We start from the raw sequence: 18,132 nt of genomic DNA on the forward strand, positions 1-18,132 counted from the left end.
ACTCTTATTGCATTTTGATTTGATGGATCCAAACTAACAGTGTCCAATGTTTTCAACCAATAATTTTAAGGTAAATTTTATTTACATAATTAAGAAGATGCATCAATTATTCTACTATTGTCTTATCCCCTAAGATCTCTGAGTATTACTGACAAACAGATCATACAACTAGTCGATATATTGCATATTGTAACGTAGCTTCGCTACAGTTAAAATTAAATATAGAAAATATATGTATATATAATTTATTGTTTAAATTTTGACATTTAAAATATTACATACAAAAACAATTGTAAATACCAAGTACTCCGAATTATCAAGGAGGGAGGGTCTAGTCCCCAAAGTTTTACAATAACGTTTTCTAATCGTTAGCTTTTCAACTTTGGGGACTTATCTTGAGTTTTGATTTATTATTTGAGTGTTCAAGCGTTTTAACCACTAATTGTAATCTACACAAATGGTAATTTTGTGCATCATGATTGGGGATGAAAATAATTTTATCGGTCATTGTCTTATCCCTTTAGATCCCTGCCGATTTATAGTTTTACATGGCAGGAGCGCAGCCACTCTTCAAAGTAACATACGGCGGCGCCATAAGAGGGTTAGCTAATCCTGACTATAGAACAATTCCATCCTCCCCCCTTATATTTTGAAATAAAATGAAAATAAGGGGAGAGGGTAATTTTCGTGTGTTTGTTTTTTTACTACAGGCCAGGTTATGTTAGGTTTTTAATTGGGTAAAGAGAAGCCCTACAGGGTTAAGGTACTAAAAAATTATAAAACCCGCTGCATAAATAAAAAATAATAACCTCCTCATTTCCAACTTATTTCTAAATAAGGGGTTCTATGCTCGCAGAGCACTTTGAGAGAAAAACTCAATTGGCTCAATTATATGCGAGATCTTGATACAAAAAAATCTCCCTTAAAAAAGTCATTAGGTGAAATCATTTAGGGGGGTTAATTATCCCACCTCTCCTTTTTCAAAATTCTTAACCCCCCCCCCCCCAAATTTATTGCACGACTTTTTTCTGGAAGTCTTAATTTTGGAGCGGTTAATACAACGTTTAAATCCGAGATTCGAACCCATCACCTGCCCCACAACAATCGATAGCAAACACAAATATGAAATAGTTTCCAAGTACAACAATTTTATGAAATAACTTTACATAATATGTATATGTAAAGAAATTCTCAAAAATTTTAAATTTAATCAGTTAACCCTTACAGATCGGGGGGGGGGGTCATATTGACCCCCCCCTCTAGTTTTTTCAATGTCATTTTTTTTGTAGGTAAGATAGAGAGTTGTGACTTCATGACTTTTTAAGTTTAGTAATTATACGTCGGCAAGAGTTGATCTTATAAGGATAGCTGGTCTGTGTCGGTCGTGGTGTCCGGTCAAAGTCGGTTGGGTAGCAACAAAATTTTAAAAAAATTCTAAATAAATCTTAATTTCTACATTATGACTTTTGTGTATAAGGTAGAAACCTAAAATTTTTTTGGTGAATACTTAGATATCAATGACCTTATGAGAAAAGTGGTGTTATGACCGTTTGACCGCTCCCTGACCGACTTTATGACCGATTTTTGTCCGGCTTTTACTACAGACATATATCATGAATATCGTGGCTTCTATTACAGCTAGAGACCTATAATTTTTTTTGGTAAATCCTTGAGCAACAATAAATAGATAAAAATAATAATTGGCGCCGCCAACCGCCGTTTTACCGCCGTAACCGCCGAAAATGGCGGTTTCCGTTATTTGCCGTTTTTCGGCGATGATCAGAAAAAGTAATTTTTTTGTTATGAAAAATAAAAGTTCGTCCTAAAATTTGGCCATCCTAGCAGCAAAATTGGCCGCTCTACAGCTGTTTTAAAATTTAGCGGCTGGCCGCTAAAAAGCGGCTAAGGAGCGGCCTGACTGCTATGACTAGAAAAAGTAATTTTCTCTAAAAATACACATGAACCACCAGAAAAAAATTTTACGTCTTTATCTGTAACAGAAGCCGAGATAGAGGGGGGGGTCAATATGACCCCCCCCCCGATCTATTAAGGTGGGAATAGGGGCCCGATCTGTAAGGGTTAAATCAGTTTTATAGAAATTTAATCAAGAAATTGAATATTTCTGAATTGAGTTCGTTACTATTTATCTATCTATTTAAGAATTAAATTAATCAACATTTATTTAAAATGGTAGTTTGTCATTTTATGTTTTCTTATTAAAGCTTTTCTATACTTAGGGTCAGTCTGTCTGTATGTAGTATCCTGTATATAAGCAATTTTGCAATACATTTACATACTATTTGGTTAGACTTATATAAGTTGTTATAATCTTGTTATATGTAAGAAACAGCCAATTTTCAATTGCATAGCTGCTCTATAACTAAGAGTATGTCCACCTTCAGTCAAGGACGTCCAATGAGGGGGGGGGGTAAAGGGGTGATAACCAATCCCCCCCCCCCCGGAAAAAAATAGATTTTGAATTTTTACCCCCCATCCAAAAAAAAGCTTGGACGTCCTTGCCTATATGATATAAAAATTAACCCCCCCTCCCCCAAAATTTTTAATTTGGAATTTTTATCTCCCCCCCCCCCCCCACCACCCAAAATAAATAAGCTTGGACGCCTTAAGTCACAACTTAAAAGTAAGAAATCTTCTCTTAATATAACATTTACAGTCTCTAAACATTACATTAATTACACAAAATAAGCGTATTTTTTTATATTTATATTTTACTTGTAAGGACTCGATTTTGTCATTGCAATAAATTTTTTTTAAAGCTGTACTAAATAGTAGGCGTCCATACAACAAGCTGTTTAAGAACGGCTATGGATTTTGGTGGCATCTTATTCGCATTGTATAATCAGTGGCTTTGCTTCAAACATATTTTTCCATTTATTCTAACATTAATATTCAATTTTATGAAATTGCACTATTGAAAATTTGTTTTGTAATTATTAGGTTTAAATCTTTTAAAAGTTTTCAATAGATACAATAGTTTAATCTTATTAATAAGAAATAAGAACAAGAATTCAGAACACAAAAACTATTAGATTTAAACGTTTCTTCAGTATAATAGAACTAATTGGCAGGGATCTCAAGGAATAAGACAATGGCTGATAAATTGATGTCCATCCCCAATGATGACACACATAATTACCCTTTCTGTAGAATAAAATTGGTGGTTGGAACGTTTGAACACTGAACTTAATAAACCAACCAATTAAAAGCACCAAAAGTTGTTAAGCCAACGAATAAGTATACGTTATTGTAAAACTGTGGGGACTAGTGTAATAAATAGCCCATTGTCCCCCCTCTCTCTGATTTAAAGGTAAAATTCTTTGTATGTCTTGATAGACTCATTGATAGAATTATCAATTTTTCTTTTGTATATTTCATTTAAAGGGATGGGTATAGTCCCTTATGGGGCGATTCTTCGTATTTATCACAGTAGCTTTTCTCCTATTTCTAGTCTCTGCAGGGCCAATTACCTAACTCTGTGTGGTAGTCACCTAACCCAATATAACCTAACCTAACCTAAAAAAACCTATAAAAAGCCATTTTAAAAATACGATGAATCGCCCCTTATGGGGCGATGTTACGAAAGGGACTATTCCCAAAGGTATTTCTAAGTTTTTAAAAATACTTATCCCCGTTATGTTTTTCAAGAAAAATGTGTAATATCAATCACATCTTATATGTATGTTCTATGAATATATAAACATATACACTTAAATAATTTTTAAAAGCGAAGCTTTTCTCTAATTAGGGTCGGTCCGTCCGTACGTCAGTCCGTCCGTAATGGATAAATTTTTTCGCTAATTTAGGCATGTTAGAATTGTCCTATTGGTTTCAAACTTTGCATGGTGATTCCTGTAGTAGTTAGGTACGATTTAGAAAGCGTCGCAACTATATAATCATTACCAGAATGTCCGTACGTCCATTTTAAACATGTTGATTTTTTTACTTTTTTAACAACAAATTTTTATGTGATCTAATAATCCGAATGATCTGATTTTTGATATACTGATTCCTGGGACAACAAATTACAATATTAAAAGCGAAGCAACTCTATAATCAAGTGCTAAAAATGTAAGTATGTCCATAAACATTATTCTGTATCAAGCAGTTTTTCAACATTTATACATTTATATTCTGATTATTCAGTTCTGACACTATACAAGTGTTAGTGTCCGTTTGTCCTACCGTTTCAGTGCTTCGCTTTTATAGATGTTATCATCCTTGTTTATTAAAAAAGACCAACAACCCTCCTTTCAGTGAATTTCATCAAGAACAATATTTTAAAAGTCCTCAAAATTATAATGTAGTTATACAACTTTGGGGACAAGTATAATAAACGAGAAGGGAAGTTCATAACAATAGTCCCCAAAGGTTTATAATAATAATATTTTCGGATCATGGAAAGAAAACAAAGTCATTCCTAATTAGGACAGAAGTCACTGGAAATTGGTCTAAGGAAGGCTACTTATGTCCTTCATCTAACAAAATCTAACTTAAGGGAGGTGACTTATGTCCTTTGTCTGACAAATTCTTACATTAGGAAGGCTGCTTATGTCCTTCATGTTGCAAAACTTAGCTTTTCTGTCCTTCACATAGCAAAACCTCACAAAACATAGCATTTCTGTCCTTCACATAGCAAATTCTTGCAAAACATAGCAAATTCTTGCAAAGCATAGCATTTCTGTCCTTCACATAGCAAATTCTTGCAAAACATAGCAAATTCTTGCAAAACATAGCAAATTCTTGCAAAACGTAGCAAATTCTTGCAAAACATAGCATTTATGTCCTTCACATAGCAAATTCTTGCAAAACATAGCAAATTCTTGCAAAACATAGCATTTATGTCCTTCACATAGCAAATTCTTGCAAAACATAGCATTTATGTCCTTCACATAGCAAATTCTTGCAAAACATAGCAAATTCTTGCAAAACATAGCAAATTCTTGCAAAACATAGCAAATTCTTGTAAAACATAGCATTTCTGTCCTTCACATAGCAAATTCTTGCAAAACATAGCAAATTCTTGCAAAACATAGCATTTATGTCCTTCACATAGCAAATTCTTGCAAAACATAGCATTTCTGTCCTTCACATAGCAAATTCTTGCAAAACATAGCAAATTCTTGGAAAACTTAGCATTTCTGTCCTTAACATAGCATTTTGGTCCTTCACATAGCAAAATCTCACAAAACATAGGTTTTTCTGACCTTTTTCTAACAGGAGATCAGAACTAAATCAGAACACACATAACAAGAGTTTTTACATAATACATTAAGATTATCAATTATGCATTTAACTCTGCATAAATTATGATAATTTATTATTATTACCCCCCCCCCCCAATTTAAAATTTACCCCTGCCAACAGATTTCTTGGGGGGTAATTGCCCCCCCCCCCCAATCAAATTTAACTCTGCATAAATTATGATAATTTATGCTGAGTTAAATGTACTGTTTGAAATTCTATCTAACAGGATATGAGAACTTAATCAGAACACACATGACAAGAGTGTTTACATAGTACATTCAAATTAACAATTATTCAATTGGCCCCTTTTTAGTCCATCATATGACATGGGAAGGAGGTTGAGGAGCATATTATGCAGCCTAAATTCCACTATGCTATGCCACTTTTCCTAAAAGGCGTCATAGCTGTCCTCTTTTGTGTCCATCATATGACATGGGAGGTGGTGCCATGTAGGAAAAGTGGCATTGCATTCTTGGGAATTTAGACTGCATAAAATGCTCCTCAACCTCCTTCCCATGTCATATGATGGACTGAAAAGGGGCCAGCTATGACGCCTTTTAGGCCCAAGAATGCAATGCCACTTTTCCTACATGGCACCATAGTTGGCCTCTTTTGTGTGTTCTGATTAAGTTCTCATATCCTGTTAGATAGAAGTTCAAACAGTACATTTAACTCAGCATAAATTATCATAATTTATGCAGTGGTAAATTTTAAATGGGGGGGGGGGGGGAGGGGTAATAATAATAAATTATCATAATTTATGCAGAGTTAAATGCATAATTGATAATCTTAATGTATTATGTAAAAACTCTTGTTATGTGTGTTCTGATTTAGTTCTGATCTCCTGTTAGAAAAAGGTCAGAAAAACCTATGTTTTGTGAGATTTTGCTATGTGAAGGACCAAAATGCTATGTTAAGGACAGAAATGCTAAGTTTTCCAAGAATTTGCTATGTTTTGCAAGAATTTGCTATGTGAAGGACAGAAATGCTATGTTTTGCAAGAATTTGCTATGTTTTGCAAGAATTTGCTATGTGAAGGACATAAATGCTATGTTTTGCAAGAATTTGCTATGTGAAGGACATAAATGCTATGTTTTGCAAGAATTTGCTATGTGAAGGACATAAATGCTATGTTTTGCAAGAATTTGCTATGTTTTGCAAGAATTTGCTATGTGAAGGACATAAATGCTATGTTTTGCAAGAATTTGCTATGTGAAGGACAGATAAACTATTTTATGCAAGATTTTGCTATGTGAAGGACCAAAAAGCTAGGTTTTGTGTGGTGAAGGGAGGCTACTTATGACCTTAATCTTGCAAAATCTTTGTTAAGGGAGCAAGTTATGCCTTTCATCTAACAAATTCTCACATAAGGGAAGCTACTTATGTCCTTCCTAGGAAAGTGACTTCTGTCCTAATTAAGGAATGACTTTGTTTTCTTTCCATGATCCATATTTTCTTATTCGTTGGCTTATCAATTTTCGGGACTTTCATAGAAATTTGATTGGTTGGTTCATTAAGTTGAGTGTCAAAACTTTTCACTACTAATTGTAATCACAGAAGGGGTATTCAAGTGTATCATCATAGGGGATGTACATCAATTTATCGGTCATTGTCTTACCCCTTTAGATCCCTGAAAATATACAGTCGAATGTCCCCTCCTCATGTGGATTTGACCTATTATTACTTTTATATGTCAAATATATTACTTTATTACTCCACCTTATCAATTACTACAATAAACCAGGGAGTAAGGGAGGGGACAATATATCGAATATTCAATTTTTAATTTTTAATAATAGGAGTCTCAGACTTTGGGTACTGGCTTAAAGGGAATGTGCAAGAATTTAGCAGTTTCTGACTGACTTTGGGTACTAGCGCACAAAATGCCGCTAACTCGTTTGTTAGTTTTGAATATTGCAGACAAGTATCAATAAACTTAATTTGTTATGATTTTTACAATTTTTTCTCTCCAGAAAATATCATTTCATAGATAAAAATCCAATTAAATTTTGGGCTATTGGTTGAATGGGTTCCAGGGAGATTTTTCTAGTTATTAATTACATAATGGTTACGTCAGTCTGATGTGCTGGTAATATAATTTTCAAATTAATTTTTTTCTTTCTTTTATCTTTCTTCTTATTTTATAGTTGTCTGTATTGTATTAACTCTCCCTTTACAATTTCCTCCATATTTTCTGGATTAATCTGGATTTCAAGGTCTTTCAGCAAATACTCTTAAATTGAATTAATTGCCCATTGTCCCCTTCCTTACTCCCTGACAATAACTACATGCATCTACACATTTATATCAGGGAGAAAGCAATGGATTTATAGTTACTTGAATCTTACACCAGATTTTCATATACTCTAATAAAGTGAAACTTGCAGCGGGCTAAAATGACGACTCTCTCTTCCAACCCCTTTTCCCTATCCCCTGATTAACGAACTGACCAATAATGAGTTCTACATAAGCTTTTTTTAAAATTAAAACTATGTAACAATCATTATTCACTGCAAATTAAAACACTTTTTTCTGAGTTACTGAACTTTTATGAATATTGTTTTTTTTATGTCTAGTTGATCAAAATAACGCAGAAGAAAAATGTTTATATATAATATGAATTATCTATTATCTACCCCTTTATTCTTAAATGGTATCCATATGTAATATTTATATATTCTTATATTAATGACAGATTGATTAATATAATATTATATTACATTGATGTGATTGGAATATTTAATTCTATAGTTCACCAACTGCTAGTCAGCTTCATGTTAGTCGCAGGGAAATATACATTTTATACCTTGTAAAATCATTAAAGTACAAGAATAGAGGGGACAGGAGCTATATGTAACTCTGCCAACATGGTGGGGACCATGTCTTGATTTTGGGTCTTTAAAATAAGCTATTAGCTTTGAAAATATAAATACAGCCGAGTGCCTACAAAAGAACAGAAAACAATTTGCTTGCTGAAACCAAAAGGTACATAGTTGTCTAGATAATACATCTATACTTATACATTCATTGTCAAAATAGGGTTTTATAATTGCATGCTTTATCATTTGCTGCCTGAGAACTAACAGGGCTCTTTAAAAAGTTTGATTTGATGATTCAAACGCGCCCTTTTCAAATGTTTCAACCAACAATCTAAATCTAGAGAATGGGTATTTCTTCACCATCATTGGGAATGTACAACGCGAATTTATCCCGTAACAATAACAATTATAGATTTGTTTATATGGATGATGCCATCCTTGTTCTGTATTATACTTTCTTTAACATTTAAAATAATTGTACTTTAAGGAAAGGTTATAAATATTTCTAAAGATTTTTTTTTATAAAAACAGCCATTTTCCTATTCTATTAAGAACCAGGGATCTAAAGGGATAAGACAATGGCCGATAAATTGATGTACATCTCCAATGATGATACACAAATTACCACTTCTGTAATTCTAAAATTAGTGGTTAAAACGTTTGAACACACAATTTAATGAATCAACCGATCGAATTTCAATAAGAGTCCCCAAAGTTGTTAAGAATAAGAATATTATGAAACTTTGGGGACTAGTGTAATAAACAGCCTTTGTCCCCTATCTCATTTTGATTTTGATTTGATGACAAGAAAATGAAAAACCATTGTTAAAACTTGGCAGGGTATTTGTATTTAAAACTATCAGCTGATGTTATCAATGTAGGTCCCATGATGCAATTATATTGATCCAAATGCAAATTTGGGTGCACATTCAATACTGCAATTTTTTGCGCATTTATTGCTAATTTCAAAAATGCTTAAACTATATGGAATTTTAAAAGGCTCAATAAAATTGTTTAATGAATATTAAAGGATGTTATCTAAAAGATGTCTTATATAATACCTAATTTTATATGTTTAGTTTAGACTAAACTCAAATTCATTTACTTTATATCGCAATTTTTAGTTTTAAACTAACAAAAAATACCACAATGTACTACAAAAACTAATCTAAACTATTTTTATTTACAGTATTGCTTAGAAAGCGAAAAATATCCGCTGGATTACAACCGGTTCTGAGCTATACATTCTGTCCCTCGGGGCTAAAAAAAACTTAAATTAATCTTATGAGTTTTCATTTAACTATTCGAGGAAGGCTGTCTTATAATACAATGCGATAAATAAGTATTCTTCCCTTTTTAGCTAAAACAAATGAGCACCCAAAATTTAAGGGGCTAAGGGGTAGTAACAGCTGGGTATAGGAGGTTAATACTCCCAAAAGAGAAGACTTGTACTGGTGTATAAATGGGTGTTGAAGGGGTGAAGGGGGGGGAGGGAGAGTTGGTTGGAATACTGCAATTTTACCAAACTAGGGCTGCAACTAAAAAGACACATTTTGAATACTAAACATTCCAGAAAAAACTTTTACGATTCTTTTTTATGTATCTAAATATATTCATATAAGTGTTATGTACATATTTGTTTATAGAAGTAATAAATAGATATATTACAAATATAAATATATATAATAAATATATTGTATATATTATTACCCCAGAATTCAAGCTACAGTTACTGCATTAAAGCTACTCTATTCTTCAAAAACATATACATACATTCATAAATAAACTTACAAGTTATTTTTACTGTATTATTGATTATATTTCACTGTAAAATAACTACATTAAAGTCATATGACTTTTTAAAGGGTTTTATTAACAATGGAATATTTAAAAAAAGAAAATTTAACACAAAATAAAAGTATGGTTTTTGATGGTGCCAGCAGGAAAGGTAACGGACTACTAATGGGATTGTGGATGGTACCTTATTCTATACACATAGAGGTGTTCACAAAAAAAAATACAAAAGAAACTTAATAAAAATATAGCCAAATACTATTTTAATGAAATTAATAATATGTGAACATCTTACATTGAAATATCTAAATTGGTCATGAAAAAAGCTACGTTTATTACGTTTATTGTACACAAGTTATATGTTATTTTATGACAAAGAAAATTATGCTAATTTAACAATTTAGCGTGTTTGTATGTGTATAATTGGATAGAGGCTCCGACAGGCGGATAGAAGGGTAGGGTTGGTAGTTCTTCTCAAGAGAGTGGTGTCCCAACAATAACACAGACAAAAAACTTTAAAACTGTTAAAATAAAAATCTTATTTTTCTATATAAAATTTTAGTGATCTAAAAGATCTTGAAATTTTAAGGACCGTTTATTCTACTATTATTAATATTTTTATTTTCAATTATTATTTGTTTCAATTTTTTGATGTTATGAGAGACCTATCAAGAGGTTATGGGTGCTTTCAGAGGACACACCCGTTCCCATTTCCCTTTTACTCCCCTCCCCACATCATCATAGCCTCTAAATATTCATTCTCACTTCCCCTGTTACTCCATTGGTATTGGGGAAGAAAATAATCGGGGGGAAAGGTGTGGGGGAGGGGGGGGTATTTTAGAAGTGCAAAAATAATATACATGTTGTATATATGATATAGAAATATTCTAAGATATGGGTTTGGGCTCTGGGTGGGTGTGGGGGTGTACTGTTGTTCTACTGGGTGTGGAGCTTTATATTGGGTGTTGGGAGGATGTCTTGTAATTGAGATATAGTGGGGGGGGGGGGGGTATTTTCAAGGCCCCCCTCAGGCCTATCACTTGAGTTGAAGAAATAGGCCCAGCGGGAGTAACATAAATAAAATGAATCATACCTTTCTTATTTTTTATTTTATGGCTTGATTTTTTTTTTATTAATTTTGTTTTACTCTTTTTAGTTATTGTTGCGTATCATTTTACTTCATAAACTACTAGCGGCTGCGCCCATACAATCTAGGGGCTCTATATTCGAAGGGCAGAAAAATAGCCTAAAACCAAAAATAAGGACCTGTATGAAACTTAACTGTAAAGGAGAACAATATAAGTTTATTGTAGACTCGATTTTAGGCATGTTAGAGTTGTCAATTTAAATACGTGGCAAATCTGTCACCAGCAAGTCAACATAATATTCTGGAACAATGATTCTTAGGCCAACAAGGAACAAAGCATTTCTATAATCAAATAACAAAAATGCAATTATGTAATTTACTCTAAAAGTGTTACTGTTCGATTATCCTACCGTCTTATTTTACAGCTTAGCTTTTATTGGTGGTGTCATCCTTGTTTTTTCCATATATATTGCTTAATTCTATTTTAATGAAAATTAAAGTACATAATTTCATTGATGTTCTATAAAAAAAAATTTGAAATTTATAGAAACAACTTAATTAACAATTTAATTAAACTATTTAGAGGTTAGCATAATTTTGAATTATAATGCTTTAACTGAAACCTCTAGACCATGTAAAACATAGTAGTTGAAGTAAAACAGCTATGATTTTAGATTTGCTACTCTTTTCCTATTTTACCTAACATTAAAAGAAATCAGTATGACAAGTTTCAAAGCGAACGGACAATTTTACATGCCTAAAAGGATAAGACAATGGCCGACAAATTATTGTACATTCCCAATGATGATACACAAAATTACCTCTTATGTAGATTAAAATTAGTGGTCAAAACGTTTGAACACTGAACCTAATAAAGCATCCAAATAAAATTCACCAAGTCCCCAAAGTTGTAAAGCCAACGAATAGGAAAACGTAATTATATAACTTTGGGGACTAGTGAAATAAACAGCACATTTTCCCTTCTCTCTGTTTATGTTACATAAAAATTTAGAAATTGTACCAAATGCTTTTCTGTAGTCAAACTAACAATAATGGCGCCTTAATTATTCTGAGTTTAACAAGTACTTATAATACAATAATCAATGTGCATTAAGTATTCAAATAATTTGAGGGCTATTTTCAGTCTTACACATTGGTATCTATATACTGTTTGTCCGTCTGTCTGTCCGTCTGAAGCTTAAGATCTCGGTAACCGCTGAACCGAATGGGCTCTACTCTTCAGGGAATATACCTACTGGTCCTGTGGTGGTTTTAAGATATTTTCTTGGGGGGTGGGACACTAGAGGCTAGGGGCGAAGCCGCTAGTGTTTAATAATTTATCATCTATTTAGGCAGTTTGTTTCTTCATTATGAACAATCTAGACTATCACTGATTTTATTAAAATACGATCATTAAATTTAAGCATAAAAAGGATAACCAAATCCATAAGTAGCGCATCATAAAAAAGGTATTTTTATAAAGAAGATTTTCAGTTGTATTAAAATATATAAAGGGACAGAGAGAATATGCAATAAATTTAAAACAATCACGAAACCTTTATAAGAAATAAATTTTTGTCTCTTTTAAGGTTTGACCGACTGACCTTTGGACCAATAGCGTTAAGGACGGACGGACTGACAAATTAAATCATATAATGGCTTCGCTATACGAAAAAGTAAAATAGAAAACTAATCTCTTTTAAAATGAATATTTTATCAAACAAATATTTCATATCTATTGTTACAAAAAAGATCAAATATGTAACCATATTTTAATAATGAATCTCTGGTGCTTTCACATAAAGTGTAATGTGAGCACTGGTAATGCCCCCCCCCCATTATTTAAAAAAATTGAAATTAAGGAGGTTGGGTAGCTTATTCCCTCAACTTATGAGGGGCCTATACCTGCGCTGCACTAATACTATGGAGCTAACCGTTACCAAATAAAACCTAAAATAACTTGACCGAAGGAAATAACCAATCAAATATTTCCAGCCCCTTATTAAAAAAAAACTAAGGGTTGGGGTATCAGTGTTTAATAAGGTAATTTAAGCGCCGAATATTTTACTAATTTGTAAGAGTTTTCAGTTATCTATTCAAAATATCGCTACAAAATTTTCTATATTTGACAAAAGAATATTTGCAAAAGATTGTGGCGAAAAAAATACAAAATAAGTATGACAACATCCATAAGTAGCGAAGAACTAAAAATTCTTGGAAAGTCAAACAGACAAGATGAATTAATAAGAAGATGTAATTTTGATTTATATGCATGAGTTAAGAGAAATCAAGAAACAAATATGAAAGAAGGATGACAACATCCATAAAAGAGAAGCACAGAAACGGTAGGACAAAAGGACATTAACATTTGTATAGTGTCAGAACTGAATAATCAGTTTATAAATGTATAAATGTGGAAGTAAAATTGTTGAAAAACTGCTTGATACAGAATAATGTTTATGGACATACTTACATTTTTAGGACTTGATTATAGAGTTGCTTCGCTTATAATATTGCACTTGTTGTCCCAGGAATCAGTATACCAAAAATCAGATCAATCGTATTATTAGTTCACATCAAAATTTGTTGTTAAAAAAGTAAAAAATCAACATGTTTAAAATGGACGTACGGACATTCTGGTAATGATTATAGAGTTGCTACGCTTTCTAAATCGTAACTAACTATTACAGGAATCACCATGCAAAGTTTGAAATTAATAGGACAATTCTAACATGCCTAAATTAACGAAAAAAGCTATCCGTTACGGACGGACGTACCGACGGACGGACCTACCCTAATTATAGAAAAGCTTTGCTTTTAATAATACTAATCACCATACAAAGTTTGAAATCAATAGGACAATTCTAACATGCCTAAATTAATGAAGAAAGCTATCCGTTACGGACGAATGGAAAAGCTTTGCTTTTAAAAATAATAATAAATATTTTTTATGCATTATATGCATGACCGACAGACTGACGGAAAAAGTAAATTGCACTCTTGATGCTCATTGATACAGGGAATCTTTACCAAAAATTTTAGCCGTCTATCTCCAATAGCAGTCGATAAAATTGCAATTCCCCCATAGCGTTACGGACGGACAAATAAAGTTGGTTATAGGGTAGCCTTGCCACTATAATCTACTAAAACAAGGATGATAATATCCATAAAAGCGAAGCTCTGAAATGGAGGACAAACGGACATTAACGCTTGTATAGTGTCTGAACTGAATAATCAGAATATAAATGTATAAGAGTCGAAGCTAAATTTAGTAAATTTGTTGAAAAACGGTTTGTTACAGGATAATGTTTATGGACATACTTACATTTTTAGGACTTGATTTTAGAGTTGCTTCGCTTATGATATTGTACTTTATGTCTCAGGAATCAATATACCAAAAATCAGATCAATCGGATAATAAGATCACATAAAAGTTTGTCGTAAAAAAGTAAAAAAAATCAACATGTTTAAAATGGACGTACGGACATTCTGGTAGTGATTATAAAGTTGCTACGCTTTCTAAATCGTACTTAACTACTACAGCAATCACCATGCAAAGTTTGAAATCGATAGGACAATCTAACAGGCCTAAATTAACGAAAAAAGCTATCCGTCACGGACGGACGGACCGATCCTAATTATAGGAAAGCTTCGCTTTTAATAAAACTAACAAAATAGAGTTATCATACTTAGATATTACGTCAAAATCATAATATGTAATGAAAAGTTTCTTTTAATTCTATTCTGAACCTCTAGCTATAAGGGAAGGAGTTTAGTAAAATAACCTCAAGCAATCCGACTTAAATTTAAAACTAAGATAGCCTAAAACCGTCTCCGATTAATCATTGTTTAGCATGATCTTAGAGTACAAACAAAAGAACCTTATTTTCTAAAATAATAGGACTAGCGGCTGCTCCCCTAGCATGTAGGGGCTCTATATTCCAAAAAGATATGAAGGGCATAAAAATAGCAAAAAACCAAAACTATACTTATTTATAAAAGTAAATAGCCTAAACCCATCTCAAGACCAATAAGTAGCTTCCCTTTAAAGGAGAACCATGTTGGTTCTGCGGTTAGCAAATTGAATCGCTACAAACAAAATGACCTTGCTAATTTATAAAAGGACTAGCGGCTACGCCCCTTAGAAGCCTAAACTAATAAATTGAGAAGATTGCATAGAGATTCGTTTATTTTTGCATTAACAATAGTTTTATGTTACATTATATTTATCACATTTGGGATAGTTTAAAAAATAAAATAATTAACATTCTTAGACAATAATTTGATTTCTAAAATTTTTAAATTGAGCATTATAGTTTATATTATTTATGGCAGTTTGACACAGGTTTTGATAAAACAAATGTAGACGTTTTTAGAAAAATAAATTTTGAAAAGTTATAGTATAGTATAAAAATGGTTGGAGTATTTTTTTAATTGAAACCATACTTAAATCATTTAAAATTAAACTTATTCTACAATTAGTAGTATTTTTTTACTAATAATTAATTTTTTTTAGACACAGAATCTTTAGAAAAAAGTTATTAAATTGTATTTTGGATAAAGTTCTAGAAAGTTTATTAATATGGCAACTATTAAAATTGGAAAAAATCTTAGGATTTCAATAATTTTCATATCGTATTTACGTAATGTTGGAAATTATTGTTTAAATTAAATATATTCTTCTTCTTCTCCTTCCGTAGCCATTGCATTTCCAAGTGGACTTGGCCTGAAATATATAAAAGTTATTTATCGCATCGTATTATAAACAGCTTTCCGCGGATAGAAAATGTACAATCATAAGATTAAAATCAGTTTTTAAGCACCGAGATGACGAATAATTTGAAAAATAATGTTAAAAGAGAAGAAAAAGTTAACACAGATAGGTTGAACATGACATAGATTTAGATGGACTTATTATATTGTTAGAGGAAAATAATAATAGTCTGCATAAGTATTAAAATATTAAAAAGATTTTTTTAGAAAGATAAGTTATGATTAATCAAATATAGAAATAGAAGTAATTTTATATAGATAAATAGATTAAGAACCAAAGAAAAAGATATATAAAGATTACTAAAGAAAGTAAGAAAGAGAGTAATTATAAGACAAGGATGTCAACATCCAAAAGTAGTTCTTAAATGTAAAAGTAAAAACAGGAATCCAAATGAAAGGAAATAGGAGCAGACATACAGACGGACATAGTAAATAAAGATGCTCAGAGGTCATAAGAATCTTTACAAAAATTTATTTCAGCTGTTTTTCTTTGATAACATATGAGAAATTTTTTATTTATGAGCAGTAATAAATGAAAATATGCATGACTGTCAGACTGTCAGACAGACTGACGGTTCAAGTGTGATACCTACCTAATATCACAGTTTGAGTCTGGTAGCTCAGCAATATCCTTGAAGACGCCAAGAAAACTGGTAAAATTTGGATTCCAATTCAATAATGTTTCCCAACTAGCGGGGCCTGAAATAATAAATTTAAATAAGTTTGGTTGGAAGCTTTTCAAAGTGTCTATAAAAAATAGGTCATACTGGATTACCAATGGTCAATTAAAATATATACTGGTCTGCCATTGGTAATTTAGTCTGTGTATTGGTCTATCATTGGTCATTTGTATTGTATGACGTCATTTTTTATGTTTGGTTATAGAGTAGATGCACTAATTAGTATTAATGTAACATAATAATGTGTAATCAATTTTAAGGTGTCTAAAAGTCTAATAGAGAGATTATAATCAGGGATCTTAAGGGATAAGCCAATGGACGATGTACATCCCAAAGATGCCAAACAAAATTATCGCTTACTAAGATATAGATAATAACGGAAAAGTTTAAAGAATACTACGTTGGAACCAACCAACCAACCAACCAACCAATATTCAATAAAAGTCACCAATGTTTTATAGCCAAAACTTTGGGTACATGTCTATTTGTGTCCAATGTCCACACCATCGATGGCTAATAAAATCCTGGCTATCATACCTGAGGGGGAGGTAATGCCGGAAAGATCATCATCGCTGACGTTCAGAGTGGACAGTGATCCTGTTTGGTCCCTGTCCAAGCTGGCAGTCCAGGCTCCAGGTAGTCCAGATGTTACAGGTAAACGTTCCTCCTTGCCAAGGTCGTTGCTATCTCCATTGAGCTTCCTGTAATAATCATAGTTTATTTTGAATTTTTTTATGTCTTTTAGATAAAAAAGCCATACAGTTTTTACTAACAATTTTTTTATGTTGCTTTCTCGTCTTATGGCGTATGGGACCTGCAAAGCAGTAACCTTCAAAAAGTTGCATGATGTGGCATTTTTTCATTGGATTTTTCTTTTTAACAACAGTACTCTTTTATTTTCAAAACGGCATCATATTTCGTAAAAACCATGCTTGATTTTATTTATATTTGAAGTCCTATATATTTTGATTTAGTATATTTAATAATCTTTACCTGAAAACCATACCGCCAGGAGTACCAGCATCCGGCGGCCTGGCAGCGGCCACCGGTCCATTTCCGCCGGCCCCAGGTATAGAATAGGACGGCGCCTCGTAATCATATTCACTGCAGGTAAAGGAATCATTTTCACTAGGGCTATCATCACTAGAATCATTGACTGTGTCAAGCAACTCTGTATTAGTCTCTAGCAGATCCTTAAATTTATTATGCTTAAGATTTGTAGCATTGGGGCTAGCTGCGGCGGGCCTAGTATTATCCGTCCGTTTGCTGCCATTGGCCTTTTTTCGCCGTTGGTGGTGGCGATTTCTCGCCGAGGAATTGAGATCACTTAGATTATCATCCGAGGAATCGCCGTTGTTATCGGTCAGACTGTTTTGATGTATGTGGTGGGAGAAGGGGTGGTGGGCTTTCCTGCCACTCCCCCCCACTGGAGCTCTGTTGTGGTTTGCAGGACTGGAGGATTGTTGTTGTTGTTGTTGTAGCAAAGCTGAGGGATGAGCTTTGCCACTTATATCCTAAAACATAAAATAGATATTATAAATCTTAAATGCTTTTAAATTTTTTTTCTCACTGTACTAAAAAGTACCCTGATGAGTAATGATACCCCCTCCCCCTAAAAATAAGGACTTGGGTGGGGAGTAGTAGTTTTTCACTTGTTTGTTCAATCATTCAGGTCTGAATAGGTTAGGTAATATTGGGTACTAGGTAGCCCTGC

General features: G+C 32.6%; 1 protein-coding gene across 1 annotated transcript in view; it reads right to left on the reverse strand.

Annotated features, from left to right (window-relative positions):
• Positions 1-15,136: 15,136 nt before the first annotated feature.
• ft (cadherin-related tumor suppressor fat) overlaps positions 15,137-18,132 on the reverse strand; it is a 109,414-nt gene continuing 106,418 nt past the window's right edge. The window contains exons 47-50 of the mRNA XM_080178435.1: positions 17,412-17,932; positions 16,956-17,119; positions 16,332-16,437; positions 15,137-15,691 (exon numbers count right to left, since the gene is read on the reverse strand). Of these exons, the coding sequence (XP_080034561.1) occupies positions 15,634-15,691; positions 16,332-16,437; positions 16,956-17,119; positions 17,412-17,932 (849 nt within the window). The 3' untranslated portion in view covers positions 15,137-15,633. The remainder of the gene's footprint in view (positions 15,692-16,331; positions 16,438-16,955; positions 17,120-17,411; positions 17,933-18,132) is intronic.

The sequence above is a fragment of the Acartia tonsa genome, chromosome 12, assembly GCF_053477335.1.
Source record: "Acartia tonsa isolate MP-2025a chromosome 12, ASM5347733v1, whole genome shotgun sequence".
NCBI lineage: Eukaryota > Metazoa > Arthropoda > Copepoda > Calanoida > Acartiidae > Acartia > Acartia tonsa.